At 45.4% G+C, this 20,000-nt stretch overlaps 1 protein-coding gene across 2 annotated transcripts in view; it reads right to left on the bottom strand.

Annotated features, from left to right (window-relative positions):
• Window positions 1–20,000, bottom strand: part of DDX10 (DEAD-box helicase 10) — a 66,723-nt gene that overhangs the window by 14,584 nt on the left and 32,139 nt on the right. For both annotated transcript variants that reach the window (XM_085857750.1, XM_085857751.1), the window contains 4 exons: window positions 18,077–18,201; window positions 17,386–17,565; window positions 5,028–5,171; window positions 4,018–4,179 (listed from right to left, as the gene is read on the bottom strand). In XM_085857750.1, the coding sequence (XP_085713876.1) occupies window positions 4,018–4,179; window positions 5,028–5,171; window positions 17,386–17,565; window positions 18,077–18,201 (611 nt within the window). The remainder of the gene's footprint in view (window positions 1–4,017; window positions 4,180–5,027; window positions 5,172–17,385; window positions 17,566–18,076; window positions 18,202–20,000) is intronic.

The following is a 20,000-nucleotide window of genomic DNA, read 5'->3' as shown; positions in this document are numbered from 1 at the left end:
ATATGGTTGAATGTACTGCCCACAGTCGCTCATAGCCCGATTTTTGATTTTCGAAAAAATTAATTTTTTATGATTTTTCTAAAATTTCAAAGTCCCGTTGCTAGGCAACGATGGTGTCCATAGCAACAGTTGTCATTTGCACACAACTCGGTCATGGTATGAACCTACCAACCAAGTGTCATCGAAATCGCCATTGTATTAACTGAAATCGCCATTTTAAATACTGATAATAAGGGTAGAACAGATCTCAAAAAAAAAAATGTTTGAATTTTTTTTTTTCGACTTGATCAACTTCCCAACAAGAAAAAGAGCAATCGGAGATTGCAGACACTCGCCGGGACTTGTTTTGTGTGGTGTTTTTGTGTTCTGGCGCGTTACGTAATTAATAAGACATAACGAGAACTACCAGTTTATAACTGCTGGCAGTAATGAGCGGGTACCAAGACACCTCGCTTTGAAGCAACCCCATTTTTATCAGACACCTGACCCTGACCCATGACGTTTTTCATTATTATTAAATTGAATTCAGAATGGGATTAAAATAAATTCAATTCAAATCAAATGGAAAATCAAATAGGTACAAGTCCTGCATTGGAGTAATCAGAAGGAACCCAAACAAGCAAAATGCAAAGATGAAGTCATCAGGAGGAATGTGGATAGGATTTGCATTTCAGCTGCTCTACCCACAAACCCATGCAGGCAGAGCCAAGTGAGCCTCATTCAAAAAAAAATGAAATTTTAAAAAAGATCTAAAAATAAAAATAAAAAAGAACTCAGATCAAAAAAATAAAATAATTCTGGCTGCCAGACCATGTGTCCGATCAAGTTGAAATTTAAAACCTGCATTCCCCATCATTATGAGATCATAATGGCGAAGTTTCATGTTGATTAATTAAGCAGTTCCAGAGAAAACATTATTTCATATTTGTCTTCAATCCCATATGGCTGCCAAACTATGAGACATATCAATTATTCCTGAACAAATTTGTACAAAGGCTTGTGGAACATTTGTGTGAAGTTTCCCCTCGATCTGTCCAGCCGTTCTGGAGAAGATTTTCTCGGTATTGGAGTAAATCCCATATGGCTGACAAACTATGTGACCTATGATGTCATATGTGTGAACCTTTTGTTCCTCATGGATCGGCAGTCATACATGTAAAGTTTCACCTCGAACTGTTCAGCCACTTCAGAGAAGATTTTGAAGGTTTAAAAAAACAAAAAAAAAAACAATATGGCTGCCGAATCACGTGACCAATGACATCTTCAATTTTTTTCTGTTGACCATTTTATCCATAGATGATGACCCTCAAAAATATCCTGGTGTTGGCGCAGTGGTTAGGGCAGCGGCTTGGGATCCAAAAGGTCCTGAGTTCAAGCCCCGTTGGGCCACTGAATTAATACACCAGGGGGTTGACTCAGCCTGTCATCCTTCCGAGGTCGGCGAAATGAGGACCAGTATACTGGGCCAGTGTATACCCTGGTTAAAATAGGTGTACCATATCCCTGTGTCGTAAGAGGCGACCAGGGTTGCGTCAGGAAGGGCATCCGGCGTAAAACATGTGCCAAATCACTATGCGGATCATATGGATGATCCGCTGTGGCGACCCCTAACGGGAGCAGCCAGAAGAAGAAGAAAAGGAAGAAGAAAAGGAAGAAGAAAAGGAAGAAGAAAAGGAAGAAGAAAAGGAAGAAGAAAAGGAAGAAGAAAAGGAAGAAGAAAAGGAAGAAGAAAAGGAAGAAGAAAAGGAAGAAGAAGAAGAAGAAGAAGAAGAAGAAGAAGAAGAAGAAGAAAAAGAAGAAAAAGAAGAAAAAGAAGAAGAAGAAGAAGAAGAAGAAGAAGACCCTCAAAAATTTTCATACTGATCAGATGTAGTGTTCTACATATGCAATTATGATGTCATAACGAAGGCATCTATGACATTAAAAAAAAAAAATCACACCTTCCTCATGAGGAGTACTTGACATTAGCAAAGTTTAAATTTTTTCCATGGAGCGCTTTCGGAGAAACAGAGGTCAAAAGTTTTTTCATTTTTACAACATGGCTGCCACACCAGTTGATCTATGACATCATAATTATCATTAAAACATTCCACAGGAGTAGTCGCTCTGATGGTGAAATTTCGTCTCAATCCGACAAATGGTTGTAAAGAAAAACACTAAAGTTCTGTGCAGACAAACAGACAGACAGACAGACAGACAAACAAACAAACAAACAAACAAACAAACAAACAAACAAACAAACAAACAGACTCAAATGCAATCCCCACTCCTCCGGCGAGGATAATAAATGCAAACACATTCCACAAAGTCATCATGCTGGCAATGGAGCACGACACCCAGTGTGACTTCATTTGGTGGCGGTTGCAGAGAGAGCACATCGGCACGGCAATGTGGGAATCCTAAACCGAGGAGAACACCAGAGAAAGCACATCAGTGCAGGAATGTTGCAATCCTAAACCAAGGAGAACACCAGAGAAGGCACATCGGTGCAGGAATGTGGGAATCCTAAACCAAGGAGAACACCAGAGAAGGCACATCGGTGCAGGAATGTGGGAATCCTAAACTGAGGAGAACACCAGAGAAAGCACATCGGTGCAGGAATGTGGGAATCCTAAACCGAGGAGAACACCGGAGAAAGCACATCAGTGCAGGAATGTGGGAATCCTAAACCGAGGAGAACACCAGAGAAGGCACATCGGCGCAGGAATGTGGGAATCCTAAACCGAGGAGAACAAGAGAGAAAGCACATCAGTGCAGGAATGTGGGAATCCTAAACCAAGGAGAACACCAGAGAAGGCACATCGGTGCAGGAATGTGGGAATCCTAAACCGAGGAGAACACCAGAGAAAGCACATCGGTGCAGGAATGTGGGAATCCTAAACCGAGGAGAACACCGGAGAAAGCACATCAGTGCAGGAATGTGGGAATCCTAAACCGAGGAGAACACCAGAGAAAGCACATCGGTGCAGGAATGTGGGAATCCTAAACCGAGGAGAACACCGGAGAAAGCACATCAGTGCAGGAATGTGGGAATCCTAAACCGAGGAGAACACCAGAGAAGGCACATCGGCGCAGGAATGTGGGAATCCTAAACCGAGGAGAACACCAGAGAAAGCACATCAGTGCAGGAATGTGGGAATCCTAAACCAAGGAGAACACCAGAGAAGGCACATCGGTGCAGGAATGTGGGAATCCTAAACCGAGGAGAACACCAGAGAAAGCACATCGGTGCAGGAATGTGGGAATCCTAAACCGAGGAGAACACCGGAGAAAGCACATCAGTGCAGGAATGTGGTAATCCTAAACCGAGGAGAACACCAGAGAAGGCACATCGGCGCAGGAATGTGGGAATCCTAAACCGAGGAGAACACCAGAGAAAGCACATCAGTGCAGGAATGTGGGAATCCGAAACCGAGAATACCAGAGAAAGCACATGGGTGCAAGAATGTGGGAATACTAAACCGAGGAGAACACCAGAGAAAGAACTTCAGTGCAGGAATGTGGGAATCCTAAACCGAGGAGAACACCAGAGAAGGCACATCGGCGCAGGAATGTGGGAATCCTAAACCAAGGAGAACAAGAGAGAAAGCTCATCGGCACAGGAATGTGAGAATCCTAAACCGAGGAGAACACGAGAGAAAGAACATCGGCGCAGGAATCCCAAACTGTGGGTAACACAAATGAAAGCAGATCAGCACAGGTATCCCAAACCGCAGGTAGCACGAGCAATATCAGCGCAGGAATGTAGGAATCCTAAACAATGGCAGAGGACACAGTTCATAAAACTACATTTAGAAATGGGATTCTATTTAATTTCGAGAATTTGTGGGTGCTGGATTAACAAGGGTTCGCTAAAGCCAAAGATGTGTGCAACGTTTCAGGAAACAACATTCACTTCTCCAGGAAAATTTTACCGTTCTGGAAACTGCCAGATTTGAACCGGACATTTTCCCCATATTGCTAAATCAGGATGGTTTGGGATTTTAAACAAAAATTATCATCGTCTTTAGATCTCACTTTATGCTTCTCCTTGATCTTCCGTCGGTATTCCTCCTTGTCGATCTTGTCTGCTATGGACATCCTCTTCTTTGCCTTTGTGATGTCGATTCCGGTGACCCCGTCGTCCTCAGACTCACCGTGAGCGTTTGAAGGAAAGATGGGGGGCCAAGCCTCGGCAACCTGTGCAAAAACCACAAAATCGACTAAAGTTCATGAGAAATGTGAAAAATGCAATTTGCAAAACTCCCTTCTTGGTGAAGAAGATTTTGTGAACGTGCGATCGGGTTTCCCTCACGCCGTGCAAGTCCATTCACTTGTTCCCTCGATACCAATCCCAGGAGCAATCGATGTGTTTAAACACATTGTGTGCATTCACAAAATTTTGTGCAATATTGATAATGAGCGTGTACTGATGTTACCTTTCGTCTTTACCCGATAATACAATGTCAAACAGGTGGGTGCACGCCGTCCTAGTAAAGAACAATCAGCACCGTACTCGGCCATTCACAAAGGGTAAACTGCCATATTGGGTTTCCCATCACATCACGATGCATGGATTCACCCTTCATCGTCCAGCACATGACCGTCGATGACACCCAATGACAAAACGACCTCAATGATATCCACCATTTTGTAATACTCCCCCACAACTGCAGTGATTTCATGTAAACAACCAGGAAGTGACTTACTTTTGCAACATTTTCCCGAGACTTCAGTTTGTCTGTACCACACATTTTACAAAACCTGAAGCATTTGTTACTTTTGCAATAACCCAGATATTGTTCTTTTAAAAGAGTGTAATTCCACAATTGCTTGCCTCACGTCTCTGACTGCCCCCAAAATCAGGCCGAATCTCAAACCAAGCCCGATGGGTCAACATATCCATAAACTCAAAATACAATACTCAACATAACAACGGGCTATCCTCAGCTCAAGTACAGGAAGGAAACCGTTTCCGGTGTACAAGGGCGAGACCATATCCGGCTGCACCACCACGACAACCATCACGCATCATGCTCCGGGCCTACCTCTCCTCCCTCGTCAAACGTTATCTTTGTGTTGACTTTGAGCTTCTTCTTCAACAGTTTCTTGGCTTCCTTGATGCGGTAATTCCCTTTGGATTTCTTCTGTTTCTTCTTTTTCTCATCTTCCTCTTTCTCTCCAGATTTTCCCTGGAAGAAAAAAAAAAACATCTCAAGGAAAATGCTTTTTAAAAATTGTTTATTTTTATTTTTTTTACATGTTTATCGATAGAAGATCCAGCACAGACAGGACGTTTCGGATAAATCACGTGCGGGCCAAAGTCCGAGTAGACACCAGAGTACATTTACATGAGTTACAAGGACAACAGGAGGCAATGGACAAACACATGTTGGATTTGGGATTCGAACTTTGATCAGCGAGTTCAGATGGAAACACTGATTGAATAAACCAGATTCTTTAACCTCAAAAATATCACAAACATTATGCCCTTTGCCCGAGGCATTGTATCATATTTCATAGAGTAACAGCTGCATAGGCCTTGGAACCGCCTTCAAAAATCGAACTTGAATTGCGATGAAACCACAAAGACTGAGCATTATTCCATGTGATCACGAGGAAAAGTTACATTACACATCTTCCCACATTAATAATACACCAGTAAGGAGTAAATGCAATCTCAGTGGAGGTTCTGACATTACTTACCCCTCGACGCACCCCCCCCATCCCGCTTGGCGCATCACGCATCACGTGGTGCGTACAACATGAATGACCGTGTCCGAGTCCTGAAAGCCACTCTGAACTGTGTCCACGGGAGCTCCCTTTTATCATTCCTTAATGGGCGAATTAAAATAACTCGAGAGATTTAGGACGTGTTTGATGGCGATCATGGCAGGACTCTGTGGTGTCCAGGGAAGAAGTTTCAGCCAATTCCCTATTCCATACTCGGTCTCTTCCGGACAGAGGTCGTTCCGCTCTTATGGCATGTGGTACCATCTTTGTGTAGTAAATGTGTTCCATACCAGAAAATGCCTTCTTTGTGCATCGAGTGTTGGAAGGTTTCTTGAATACCAGCAAGAAATGCAGCAAGGAGAGGCCCACTTATGGTACCGCCCGTGAATTAACGAGCTCCAAAACCAAGTAAACCCAACTCCAAAGTAAAGGCGATGAGACTCACCACGGACAGCAGTGTGCTGTGGAATCTGCGTGTTCATATTACCCTAGGCCATGTTAGGGGGCATAATCTGTGAACCTTCCCTCAGAGCTGGGTAGCTGCTTTTTGTGGAACAAATTTGGTGGAAAGATGAACCCAAAGTGGCTGCCAAATCCTGCTCGCTTTCAGAGTCGGCATTTTAATTCTCATTAAACATTCAGTGGCAACAACGATGGAGACGCCAAGCCGGGTGCAAGCTGGGGCACGAGTTGCGACAAGTCGACTCGACCGCCGTGTCTCGCAGCCCACACCCTCGATTTGTCCGCTTCGTGCCTCGGCTTTTTAAGCAAACTTCTCTCGAGTTGTACCTTACGGAGTGCTACTGTAGCAATGTGTCGACACCCGATGCCTTTTGGGTTGCAAATGCCTATCGAGGGTGTGGCATGTGAGTGGGCCCAATTCATTACATTAGCAAAAATCAGTAATACACAGAAATCCTATTTATATACTCGGAAGGGTGGTGAGTTTACAAAACCCATGAATCCGTTTAAATAAACCCACAAATGCTACATTTACAAATCCGTCTAAATGGAGGTATAGACAGTCCGGACGTTAAACATTCAACACGAGGCAATATATACTGTATATGCTCGGCAACAGAGGCCCAGTTCAAATGCCAAAACCCGAGGATCCATTTGACATTCAGAGCAAATGACTATGCAGTTATTAGTGAATATTATGCTGACTTGGGGTTGGGGAGTTGAGAACTCAAGGATTATTATGTCACCAAGAAGAAATTGAAGGGTAGACAGTTGGAGTAGGGAAGGGGTGGGGGCGGAGAAGGGACAGAGATGGGATAAGGGGGGGGGGCATTTGCGGACTTTGATTTTGGGATGGGGGGGGGTTGAGGACTTGAAGAAGAGAGTGGGATGAGAGGACAGAGTTATGAGAGCTAGTTTGAGGACTTGGGGTGGGAAGGGGGTTTGAGGCCTTGGGGCTCATAAGGGGGGCTTATAAAACCTGAAGAAGAAAGGGGTTAATTAATGGAAGTCACATTTTACATTACACGGAACTTCCAAGGGGTCCCTGCCATTATGCTGTCAGAGGACATTCCAAGCAAACTCTCGAAATATCCCACTCCATCAGGAATGAATTACCTCACAACAGCTCAGTGGAACCGGGTGATCTGCTTGTATTTTTCTATCACCTGGACTTTAGTCAGGTGAACTTATGTGATTGAGCAGTGTCCGTAGGTGAGTGAGTGAGTGAGTCAGTTCATTAAACACTTCAGTCATTCTCACTTGAACCAAACACACAATTTTGATGAAACTTGGCCACAAGCTTCAAATCCGAAGCCGAACAAAGGTGTGTTGACCACATCAAAATCTGCACTCATTAAGGGAGTGCACAGGGGAAGTGGGGGTTGACCCTAAAATAGGCATTTGCTTTCTTCTCCGAAACTACACACAATTTCGATGAAACTTGGCCACAACCTTCATCACCCGTAATGTACCAAAGTATATTCAAGGGATTAAAAAAAAAAAAAAAAAAATTATATATATATATCAGTGTGGATGGGGGTTTGCAGGGGGTTTGACCCCCCCCCCCCCAAAAAAAGTGGAATAAAAAAAATAACAAGTCTGAAGACGACGATGGTTCACGAGCGGTATTTGACGATGTAGATTGTTTCAGAAGTCAAGGATGAGACAATGTGATAATGTTTAACCAAGTTATAAAAATGATCAACATAATGTGGTACGAGAGACAGGTTATTTGCTGCAAAATGTCGAAAACCCGGTTTCGTTCAACAACTTTCAAAATTTGACCTTTGCATAACCTTTAAAGGTCACAAAACAATGTTGTGGACATTAAAATAAGGAAACAGGATACGTGCTATAGCTTATTGGAGTTAGTTCGTCGAAGAAGGTCGAAAACCCGGTTCGATTCCCACAACTTTGAAAATTTGACCTTTGTGGCGTTTAAAGGTCAAAGGTCAAGGATTATGACCTTTGGTGCAAAACTTCCTCTGGAACATTCCAAGAACAATATAACGTCATGTAGGCTATGTGAGATTTCGCACTCATCGGATTATCCATACTTTGATGAAATCAGCGTAAAAACAAACTTGAAGGGGGCGCCACGGGCAACGTGTTCGAGATAGAGAAAAATGGTTTCAAGACTTCAGGTGGGGAATGACCTCAAGATTATGCATAAAAAAATATTGTCATCCGAGCTCTCAAAGTTTGGGCGGTCGTACGATTTTTATGTCAAAATTCGCAATTTTCTAGGTTTTTGACCTTGTGACCTTGACCTTGGGACGGAAATGAAAAATCGGACAACGACAAGTTTTAGATAATTCATTTTGCGATTCAAATACCGAAGAACCCATTCCATTCAGTCAATTCCCGAGGAGAAGATAGATTTTTAATCCGACTACCGCCTAAAAATTGCTATCTTTTGGGCGTGGCACGCCCTCATCCAGGAAAACACAACTCGACATTGATATCGAACACATAACCAAGTTTCATCAAGATCGGATCAAAGTCCATGGAGTTATGCTCTGGAAAGAAACACACAGACATAACGAATATAGTGGTCACTCTGGCTGGCGCTCGTGAACCAAAAAGAAGGCATTTGCTCTCTTCTCCGAAACTACGGTTTCAATGAAACTGGAGCACGACTTTCATCAAGCGTGATAGTTTGTTCACGACATTAAAAAATAACTAAACAAATCAGGGTTGGGGGGCGGGGGAGGTGGTCTGCAGGGGTTTGAATGACTGTTGCTCCTGATCGAGGTGAGCTTCAAGATTCGCTCGCGGTCCTGTTTTTATAAAACATCGTGGACTCCAGCTCACATTGGTGGAACAACGACAGAGAAATCTGACATTTATTTTCTGGCACTGGCGTTTATGGATACATGAGAAACTTGAAAAAAAAAAAAAAAAAAAACTTTGGAGTGGATGGGGGGAGGGAGAGGGCTCAAGGTTGCGCTTGATTGACATCACAGCAAGAAAAACTATAATTCACTTCACTCAGGCGAAGAGAGTTAACCGCACGGTATCGTCACTGACTTGTAATGACCTGAAAACCCCCCACAATACATTATACAGGACTGAGTCACTGGAACCACAACAATGGGTACAGCTATCAAGAAGGGTTTAATTCACGAGCAGGCACCCCACCCTTCAGGTAGGAGTACCCTTCTCAGTTTATCAGAGTACGTGCTGGAGTACGTGCTGGAGCACGTGCTCCGAAGTGAGGCTAAAGTACGTGCTCCTCCTTGGGTGGCCACTTCAGGGCAGTATTGTGGTTGGAACCAGAGGTACGACTGGGTTCGGAACCTCTAGATAAGCCCAAGAAGTGTTAAATGACAATTTTGGAGTTTCCGTGACATCCACATTTGCTTCATTCTAGTAAGGTTTAACGATTATATTTTTTTTAAATACACAATCATGCGAGTTCGCATTAAAAAAGGAAAATCTGTTTGCAATACCGTGTGTCCAAACTTTCCTGTTTCCCACTGTAATGGGCGTGGGTGTTACTGACTGACTGCATGGACACAACTAATGTTGAGTAATCTACTGACGTGGGTGGACCTGCGACCGGGGTTGTGGATCCGCTGTTTGGAGAGGTTCTGGGCTGAAAGGATCGAAACCTCGAGGAAGAACGGTACCCAGCTGATGATCCATGGGGTCGGGAAAGTGTGTGTGTGTGTGTGTGTGTGTGTGTGTGTGTGTGTGTGTGTGTGTGTGTGTGTGTGTGTGTGTGTGTGTGTGTGTGTGTGTGTGTGTGTGTGTGTGTGTGTGTGTGTGTGTACAAACATACACACAGATGTACTTTAACACAGATACTTCATTCCTTGATCTAACGATATATCCTTGTGATACGTGGTGGGTTTTTGTTTGATCATTCTTTCTTTCTTCATTCGTATGCAGCACAAGGCGAAGTGGTTGCATCATTGGATGAGGGCACAGCTGTGCCGCTGATGCAATGCCCACTGCTGGTTATGGTTGGAATTTTCAGGGTGCCGGCGATAGCTCGCCAAATCTTTGTGAAGGACATCACAGGATCTTTAATGTCCACCAACTAATGCTTGCAAACGGGACGCCCATTTAACGTCCGTCCAAGGGACGGCACACGAACTGATGAATCACCCGACCTGTGACACACCAGGATGACAGTTTATAGCTCGGCCTGGATTCAAACCCAGGCTAGACAGCTTCGAGGCGAATGTGCCAACCTCTCGGCCGTCTGGTCAGCCCTGTTCGATAATAAAATTGGAACAAAGTCATCCAATTTATCCATAATGAGTGTAACCTGTGCAGAGTCTGTGCGGCATCTCTGACCACAGCAACTTGCGTCGCAAGATGACATTCACAGCATTTCTATCAAACCTTGCAGCATAACTGAGACCAAGGGCTCGACCAGTGCAACCGCAGCCTTAGCTTTGGAGTCGGCTTAGTCTAACTCATGATCTGTGTCTTGCAAGGATACGGGTTCAAATAGCGCGCCCGGGCGGCCTTGGTCAGATTTCAAGCCGTTTTGTCCGACCCATGATCCGAGGTGCACTGCAAGAACATGGTCTCGAACCCAGGTGAAATAGCCCAAAGGTGAGTGTGCATACCTCCAGTGTATCTCACCAGCCCCCTATACATCCCAGAGAGGTTCCACATTGTTAAATACATTGTCTTGTTTCTCAGTGTGACCCGAAGCAAAGTAAGAGATTCATCTCAATCGTTTCTCAACAGCCCTTTTTCCCAAAATGTCCAAAGCATAGCATGCGGCATTTTTGCATCCCAGTGTTGCCTCCTTGTAGATTTCTCAAAAAAAAAAAAAAACATGTCCAGATGGACTTTCCTATTTCACTGACAATGGAACCAGAGCAAAGCAGAGACCCATCAATCATTTAACGCAGAGCCGAGTGGGCGTAAAGGTGAATGCTCGTAAGTAATGGGGCTCTGAACGTACGAGGCGACCTAAGCACCCCGGGCAAAGGCGCAGCTTGGTAAGTACGGAGAAAACAGAAAATCTGGGTTGATGGCTCCGTTGTCGGATGTCTGGAAAAATCATTTGAAGAGTCTTGTCGACAATTGAACTTTAAATATAATACGTCTGCGGTATGATTAGCAGCCAGTATTTATTTCATCATCCGTAACAATGCGAGTCACTGTGGACCGTGCTTAACCAGATTGAGGATTGAAGGACAACACCCTCACGTACTTCAACTAATAACTGTTAATAAAGGCATCAAGGAATAGAAGAAAGAAACTGCTGCTTTCGTGCAATGCCAGCAGGCAACGCATCATGGAGCATGGTGTTTTTATGTCGAGGCTCGTATAAGAGATAATGCACAGAACGTCCAACAAGGGGAGCAGGAGACAAGAGGGACGGGAGAGGGAAGCACAAAACAGTGGGGAACAGAGACAATAGGAGTTGTGTGGAAGGGGAGAGGGATGGGACGGGGTACACGGTAAACAAGATGGACACGACAGGGAATTTGAAGGAGGTGGGTTTGGGGTGGATTAATGGGGGTCGAAAAAGATCATGGTTTTGGATAGAGGACGATAAGAGATGGTGATGAACAGCTGTTTTGAAGACCTATAGGGAGGAGTGGGATTGAAGAGAGTGTGGGAGTTTGTTCCAAAGGTGGGAAAAAACAGAGGAATGAAAGAGTGAAGGTGAGCAGTGATTCTTGATTTTGGGAGTTTCACCAGAAGGGGCTTGCTGGCAGACCTTGGGCACCCTGCGGAAATATGGGGGGGGGGGGCGGACATATCTCAGACAGAGAAGAGATGGTACAAGACAGACAGACCAACAACCAGCCTGCAGTGAGAGAGAGGGAGGCCTAAAGACTCAGCCTCATCACGGGAGATGCCAATGATCCGAAATGCCTTGGTTTCCAAAACATGAAGCCAGGAAAGGTGAGAGGACGGATCACCAGCCCAGAGGGGAGAGCAGTACTCCATCAGGCTGTGGACGAAAGCTTTGTAAGTGGTCAAGAGCTCAGGTGGGCCGAGGAAGGACTTTGCACGACGGAGGATTCCCAGTCGGTGACTGGCTTTGGAGGCCAGGTTGGAAATGTGGCTTTCCCAGGAAAGATCATGGAAGATAGTGAGACCCAGAAGCTTGAAAGAAAGGAATTCTTCAAGAGGATTGTTGAGAAAGTGGATGGGGGGGATTTTCCAGACAGTCCTTTCGGACAGACATCGTGAGAGTGTGAGATTTGTCCGGATTGAAAGACATGTTCCACGTGTTGGACCAGTTTGTGATTTTATCCAGATCTGCAGAGAGGGAAGAAGCTGCTGCGAGCCGGTCTGAGGGATGATTCTCCAATAACAGCCAGAGAGATGTCCACTTTAACAAGCGTACGGTCAGATGAACCGAATGGAGCAAAATAACAGCAGACATTTTCTCGGAAATTGGTAAAAACCAAATCCAGAAGAGATGGAGTTCCGTTGGCTGAGATCCAGGTCATGAAGCTGACAGATTGTTTCAGGTGAGAGAGAGGTAACCACACCTAGCCAACTGGCATGATGACAACTGAAGTCGCCGCATATGAGGATGAGAGAGTTTGGATGAGTAGATCGAAGTTGGTCCATGTTTTCGGCGAGCGAGATGTAAATGGAGTCATCACTGTTTGGTGGACGGTACAGTAGACATATAAACATGAGGTGGGGGTTGAGGGGAAGCCGTAGCCAAAGGTATACCTGGGGGTGTGGGGGAGTGAGGGCAGTGCCTGGAGCATGAGGAATAAAGTTTTTGATGAAGAGAGCAACTCCGCCAACAGGACGAGGCTCAGGTCTGTCATTCCGGAGGAGGAAGTAACCAGGGAGAGAAACTAAGGAGTCAGAGATGTCTTGAAGGAGGAAAGTTTCTGTTAAGCTGATTATGTCTGGTTTGTCAGTGGCAACCTATGCGGAGAGATCAGTAAGGTTAGAGCGAAGGCCTCAGATGTTTGAGATCCACACTGTTAAGGAAGAGGGAGGGGAGGGAGGGGAGGACAAGGGAGGAGAGGTGGAGGGAGTGAGAGTTGACAGTGTGTAGAAGTTTGTAGAAGAGCTCGGGGAGAGGGTCGGATGGGGAGGAAGTCAAAGGGCTCGGTGGTGATTGGATGAGTTGCAGTGGGGAGTAATGAGAGGTGGGAAAGGGAGGTAGGAGATTGGAGGAGGTGGAGGAACGAGATCGAAGAGAGAGGGTGGGGGAAGGAGGCAGCTTTGTGGATATGGGGGAGGGCAGCTGTGAAAAGGGGGACAGGGGGGAGATTTGAAAGGGAGGGGCAAAGGGGGAGAATTGAGGGAGAAGGGTCAGGGGGGAGCTTTTGAGAAGGGTGAGAGGGAAGCTTGGAGGAAGAGGAAGATGATGAGAACAGACACGGCCATGAGGAGGGAGGAAGAAGGGGGAGGTGGGGAGAGGAGAAGGATGAGACTGGGTCGTGTTATTGTGAATATGGGAGCGGGCGGTGGGAGGAACCAAAATTGAAGATGTGGGAAGAGGGGGAGGCAGCTGTGAGAAGGGGGAGTGATGGGGAAGATTAGAAAGGAAGGGGTGAGGGGATAGATTTGAAGGGGAGGGGTGAGGGGGGAGACTTGGAGGAGAAGGGTTAGGGGAGAATTGAGGGGGAAGGGTGAGGAGGGAGAAGGATGAGGAGGGAGAATTGAGGGAGAAGGGTGAGGAGGGAGAATTGAGGGAGAAAGGGTGTGGGGGGAGCTTTTGAGAAAGGTGAGGGGGAAGTTTGGGGGGGGGGGGGGAAAGAGAGTGATGTTTGTCTTGAAGAGGGAGAAGGTGGCTGAATTGAGATGGAGGGATGAGAGGGAAACTCTGCGAGGGAGTGGAGACGACGAGAGCAGGCATGGTCATGGAGAAGGAGGGAGAAGGGTGGGGTGGGGAAAGGGGAAGGAGGAGACTGTGTAGAGGTATGGTAAAGCAGTGAGTGGGTGGGGGGAGGAACAAGATTATGCGGGGGGGGGGGAAAGAGGAGGAGGTGTGATGAGAGTAAAAAAAGAGCATGTTTGAGATATTGAGGAGTGTACTGAATGAGAGTGAGATACTTGTTAGTTTGGAACGGAGCCCACGGATGTGAGAAAGCCACACAGTTTGGGATACCAGGGTTCATTATTGATACTCATTACTATGAGACTAAATGGGAGAATGATTGACAAACTTGTCAAGGAAACAATATGGAGAGATAACTTAAAAATCAATGAGCAATGAAACATGAAAACTACACAGGAACAACAAGAAAGAGCAATTAGAGATTGCAGACCCTCGCCACGACTTGCTTTGTTTGGCAAATAAATGGAAGGATGTACTCAAAGAAAGATCATTGATTGATTGAAAATGAAAGGTCTAAATGGTCCAATTGTAAATGTGTAAAGGTCAGAGGTGTGAAAAGTTCTAAAGGTCAAACGGTCTGAAGGTCGAAAGGCCGAAAGGTCTGAAAATGTCAAAAGTGTCAAAATGGCCTAAAGGGTCTTAAAAGGTCGAAGGGGGTCTTAAGGTCAAAAGGGTAGAAAGGACTCTGTGTCTTCAGGGTTATAAAGGTTCTAAGAGGATATAAAGGGTCTTATAAGGTCTTAGGGGTCTTTTGGGTTCTCGTGGTCTTTTGGGGTTATCTTGGGTCATTTAGGTGTTCGGGGTCTTTGTGGGTCTTCATGGTTTTAATTGGTCTCAATTGGTCTTGGGGTTGCAAAGGGTTGAAAGGATTTTAGGGGTATTAAAGTTCTAATCTAATTCCTACACATACACGTGTTCTGTGCGGCCAAACAAACAAATGGACCCAAATGCAATACCCGCTCCTCTGGCGATGGTAATAAAAAAGATGGCCTGTTGTCCGAGTTTGTCTGTACGTATACCATTCTACTCATATGGCAGAGCCAGTGGAACAGTTGGAATTCACCAAACAAAAAAAGATTTCCTTCTCAAACATTGATACGTCCATTCATGATGTCAAGCCCCTCCATATCAGCACCCTCTCTCGCCCCCTTTACCCCCAACCTGCTTCCCCCTCGTTCACCCTAGCCCCACCCCTCAGCTTCGCCCCAGCCCTGCAACATGCTCCCTCTCCTTGATCCTTTCCACATTCCTGCACCCTTCCAGGAACTCCTCCTCTACTGTCCCAAAATGTGTGGACCTCAAAACATCCGAAGCCTCCGCTCCAATCTCAATACAGGCTGCTGCCGATAAACCAGACTTCATCTGTTTCACAGAATCCTTCTTGCGACAGACCCTCCCCAACTCCTTAGTATCTCTCCCTGGTTATCGTCTTCTCCAGGTTGATCAACTCAGAACCCCATCCTGGCTGCGGGGATACAGTGTACATCAAGAAGTCCATTTTTCACTCTCAGTGGACTGCACTTTCACCTCCCAAAACACAGAAGTACTGGCAGCTGTGACTTCCCCTCCACTCCCACCTCTTTTCATCTGTGTGTGGTACCTTCATCTTCACAGTGATGACTCCATCTCTCTCTCCATCTCTCTCTCTCTCTCCATCTCTCCATCTCTCCATATCTCTCTCCATATCTCTCTCCATATCTCTCTCCATATCTCTCTCCATATCTCTCTCCATATCTCTCTCCATATCTCTCTCCATATCTCTCTCCATATCTCTCTCCATCTCTCTCTCCATCTCTCTCTCCATCTCTCTCTCCATCTCTCTCTCCATCTCTCTCTCCATCTCTCTCTCCATCTCTCTCTCCATCTCTCTCTCCATCTCTCTCTCTCTCTCTCCCCCTCATAACACGGACAAACTTTAAACCACTCATCCCAACTCTTTCTTCCTCATATGTGGTGATTTCATTTGTCACCATGTAACTTGACTGGGCATTGCTCCCCCTCTCACCAGCCATGGCACTTCAGTAAAGTACTTCTTTGACTCCATGGGACTGACTCAACCTGTGAACTTTCCCATCCAGATTTCTCCCAATGGAAAATCCTCCCTTCTGGACTTGGTGATGACCAACTTTCCCATAAATGTCTCATGCTCTTGCTCTTCTCCAATTGGTTCATCTGATCATACGCTTGTGAGAGTCAACATCTCTCTGGCTATTCTCAGAGAGCTGCCTCAATGCCGGCGAGTGTCGAATTTCACTCAAGCAGATCGGCAGGGACTGCAAGCAGCCATCTCTCTTCAGGACTGGTCTCCCGTATCTACTGCCCCTGATGTTAACTCAGCCTGGGAATTCTTCCGCAGAAACCTGCTCTGTCTCATGCACAGATTCATGCCATCTCGTCTTCAATTATCCGACCCTTCTTCCCACCCATGGAACAATAATGTGGTGACGCCTCCAAACAGTGACAACGCCATCAACATCTCTCTCACAGACCACGTGGACCAACTTTTAATCATTCAGTCCTGCATTCTCCTCCTGGATGGCAAATCTGACCAAAAGCAACATCAGGTCATTCCACAAAGCCCTCAACGTGTGTGTGTGTGTGTGTGTGTGTGTGTGTGTGTGTGTGTGTGTGTGTGTGTGTGTGTGTGTGTGTGTGTGTGTGTGTGTGTGTGTGTGTGTGTGTGTGTGTGTGTGTGTGTGTGTGTGTGTGTGTGTGTGTGTGTGTGTGTGTGTGTCTGTCTGTCTGTCTACCCTCAGGAGAGCCAGAAAACAATATCTGTCCAATCTGAATCATGAACTTTCAAAGTTGTCTTACTCCTCATTAAACCTGACGGTGCCTTGTCAAGTCTGTCTCTGGTGTATGCTCCCCTTCCATCCCTTCCCTCACTTCAAATGTCACCACAGCAGACTTTGTTCATGAGGACGACGAATGTCTCAATTCTGTGTTTGCTTCCAAATCTTGTGTCCCCCTCCCCCCCCCCCCCGGCAGACCTCCCCGAGACCCCGATTTTTTTAATGGTGTTGACAAACATTGGTACATCACGGGTGATGAAGGTTGAGGTGAAGTTTCATTGAAATTGTTGTAGTTTCTGAGAAGAGAACAAAGACCTATTTTGGGAGGCAACTCCCCACCCAATCCAACGCCTGAACACTCCGTTTGACCCCATTTTTTTTTTTGTTTAATGTCAGGAACAATCTTTGGGAACACAAACCTCCCAAATTGGTAAAGATAGTTCAGACACTCGACATGACGACAAATGTATGGGTTGTAACTCTAATTTAAAAAAAAAATAAAAAATCAACATCACAAAATATATTTAATTGAAAAGTACTTGTTGAAATAAAATTAAAATAAATAGCACCCGATACATATTTAACAAAACAAACTTAAAAGGAAATAGAAGCACACTTAAAACTCACCTCTTCTTCTTCTTGGTGCTGCTTATTAACAGCCGTCCTTGCTCCAAACATGTCGAGCTGTTTAACAGTAAAAAGGCTCAAATCGTCATCATCTGAGCTTTCATCATCGAGATGGCAGCCTCCGGCTTTGCCATCAGAGAGTGGCTCTTCCCGTGACAATTCACCATCTTCCCCTTCCTCCTGGCAGGCACAAACAGGATGTGACATCATCAAAAACATGCAGATGCAGCCACCATCCCATTTTGACATCCCATGTCTACAATTGGAGGGTGCAGTGTTGAGTTATCTGTAAATGCCATAAGTAAGATGAACAAGGCAGAGCAGCAATGGTGATATATATATATATACAAACTGGAATGGCAATCGGTGGAGCACATACCTCCGCTGCACAAAGCCCGATCCACGAGAACTTATCGGGCCAGATACATTTTTGAGATATCGTGCTATATATCGTTTTTGAGCCCAAACTCTCAATGGTGAAGAATCAGTTATAAAATTCTACAAGTCGGATCCGGATCGTCACCAAAATCTAATCAATTAGTCGTCACACACCCAACCTGCCCACCAAATTTCATCCGGATCCGTCCACAACTTTTTGAGGTATCCTGCACACAAACAGACAGACAGACAAAGAGGAGGTGAAAACATAACCTCCTTCACCTTCGGTGGCAGAGGTAACAATCTCACCTACCTCCTGGTGCAAACTCGGAACAGGTGAAGATTTCCAACTTGTCAGTGTCCGGTTGCAATGCTCTTGTTTTGCAGCGAACGCATCACAAAACGTTTCAATTCTTTTGTCGATATCAAACTCTTCACCTGGAGAGAAATGCAATAAAGGGAGATGTGGAAAGAAATGTGACAGAGAGGAGAGAGAAGTGCCATGACAGGTGAGAGAGGTACCCACACCGAGCCAACTGGCGTGATGACAATTGAAGTCGCCACATATGAGGAAGAGAGAGTTTGGATGAGAAGATAGAAGTTGGTCCATGTTTTCAGATAGTGAGGTGTAGATGGAGTCATCACTGTTTGGTGGACGATACAGTACACATATAAACATGAGGTGGGAGTGGAGGGGAAGCTGGAGCCAGAGGTATTCCTGGGGGTGTGGGGGAGTGAGGGCAGTGCATGGAGAGTGAGGAATAGAGTCTTTCATGAAGAGAGCAACTCCTCCCCAGGACGAGGCTCAGGTCTGTCATACCGAAGGAGGAAGTAACCAAGGAGAGATACTTGGGAGTCAGAGATGTCTTGAGGGAGGAAAGTTTCTGTCAGGCAGATTATGTCTGGTTTGTCAGTGGCAACTGGTATGGGAAGATCTGAAAAGTTTGAGCAAAGGCCCTGGATATTTGAGGTCCACACTGTTAATGAAGAGGGAGGGAGGAGGCTTTGGGTACAGGGGATGGGAGGGGAGGGGAGGGTAGGACAGGGGAGGAGGGGGGGAGGTGAGGATAGTTGTTAAAATAATGTAGGGGGTTGGAGAAGAGCTTGAGGAGGGGGCCGGATGAGGAGGAGAAAAGGCTCTGTGGTGCTGGGTGGAGGTACAGTGGGGAGTAATAAGAGAGGGGGTAGAAGGTAGTTGAGGATTTGAGGAGGTGGAGTGATGAGATGGAGGTGAGAGGGCAGTGGAAGGAGGCAGCTTTGTGGATGAGAGGGGGGCAACTTATAGAAGGGTGAGTGAGGTGGTGAATGGTGGGAGAAGGGTGAGTGGAGAGAGTTGAGGGAGAAAGGTGAGGGGGGAGTTTTTGAGAGAGGTGAGAGGGAGGCTTGGAGGGAGAAGAGTGGGATGGTTGCTTTGAGAGTGAGGGGTGAGAGCGGTGAGTTGGCACTGAAGTTGGAAAAAAAAAAAGGAATGGTTGATGGAAAGCGAGCATTCATTGCAAACTGGGGATTTTTTTAAATTTAAGGTCAGAAATGCGATTAAAGACGTTTCTTGATAGATGTAATAAAGGCGAATTAAGAGAATGGAGAGAAGAAATGCTGGAACAGTTGGATTTTTCAGACAAGGTATGAAGGAGAGGTCGAATTGAGAGTAGTCTGTTTAAATAGAAGAAAAATAGTAGTGAATTATGATGCAGTAATGAGAACCACATGTGTGAAAGAGAAAGATGAAGCATTATAAGAGATCGTTTTTATTATTATTTATTTATTTATTCATTTCTTTGATAGAGATTGTACAAGATGAGGTAAAGGAAAGGTTGAAGAAAAGATCGTGAGGTGAATGGTGAATTTGGATCAGTAAACGCAGGGGGTGGAAACAGATCACGTGGTTACGGGAGGTGTATTGGTAAAAGTGAATTTATTTATTATTATTTTTTTAACATAAGGATTGCCGAAGATTCGGAAAAGGGAAGGTTGAAGTAAAATTGTGGAGGTGTATGGTGAATTTGGAACGGTAAACGCAGAGTGAAGCTGATGGATCGATAAAAAAGTATCAGGAAGAGGGGAGAGAGAGACACATGGTTTCAGGAGGTGTATAGTTCAGAAGGATACAAGAGAAATGATTATTTTTTGATGGATTTTTGAAGATTAGAGGATGGAAGGTTGTAGGAAGAAATCGTGAAGGCAATGGTGAGAGTGGGTCAGCTCAAATAAAAGAAAGATGTGAAGGAGAAGGAGAA

Source organism: Eptatretus burgeri, chromosome 15 (genome assembly GCF_056783735.1).
Source record: "Eptatretus burgeri isolate ZD-2024b chromosome 15, Ebu_testis_v1, whole genome shotgun sequence".
Lineage (NCBI taxonomy): Eukaryota > Metazoa > Chordata > Myxini > Myxiniformes > Myxinidae > Eptatretus > Eptatretus burgeri.
The sequence above is the reverse complement of the archived record's forward strand: the minus strand, read 5'-3'. Positions and strand labels throughout refer to the sequence as shown.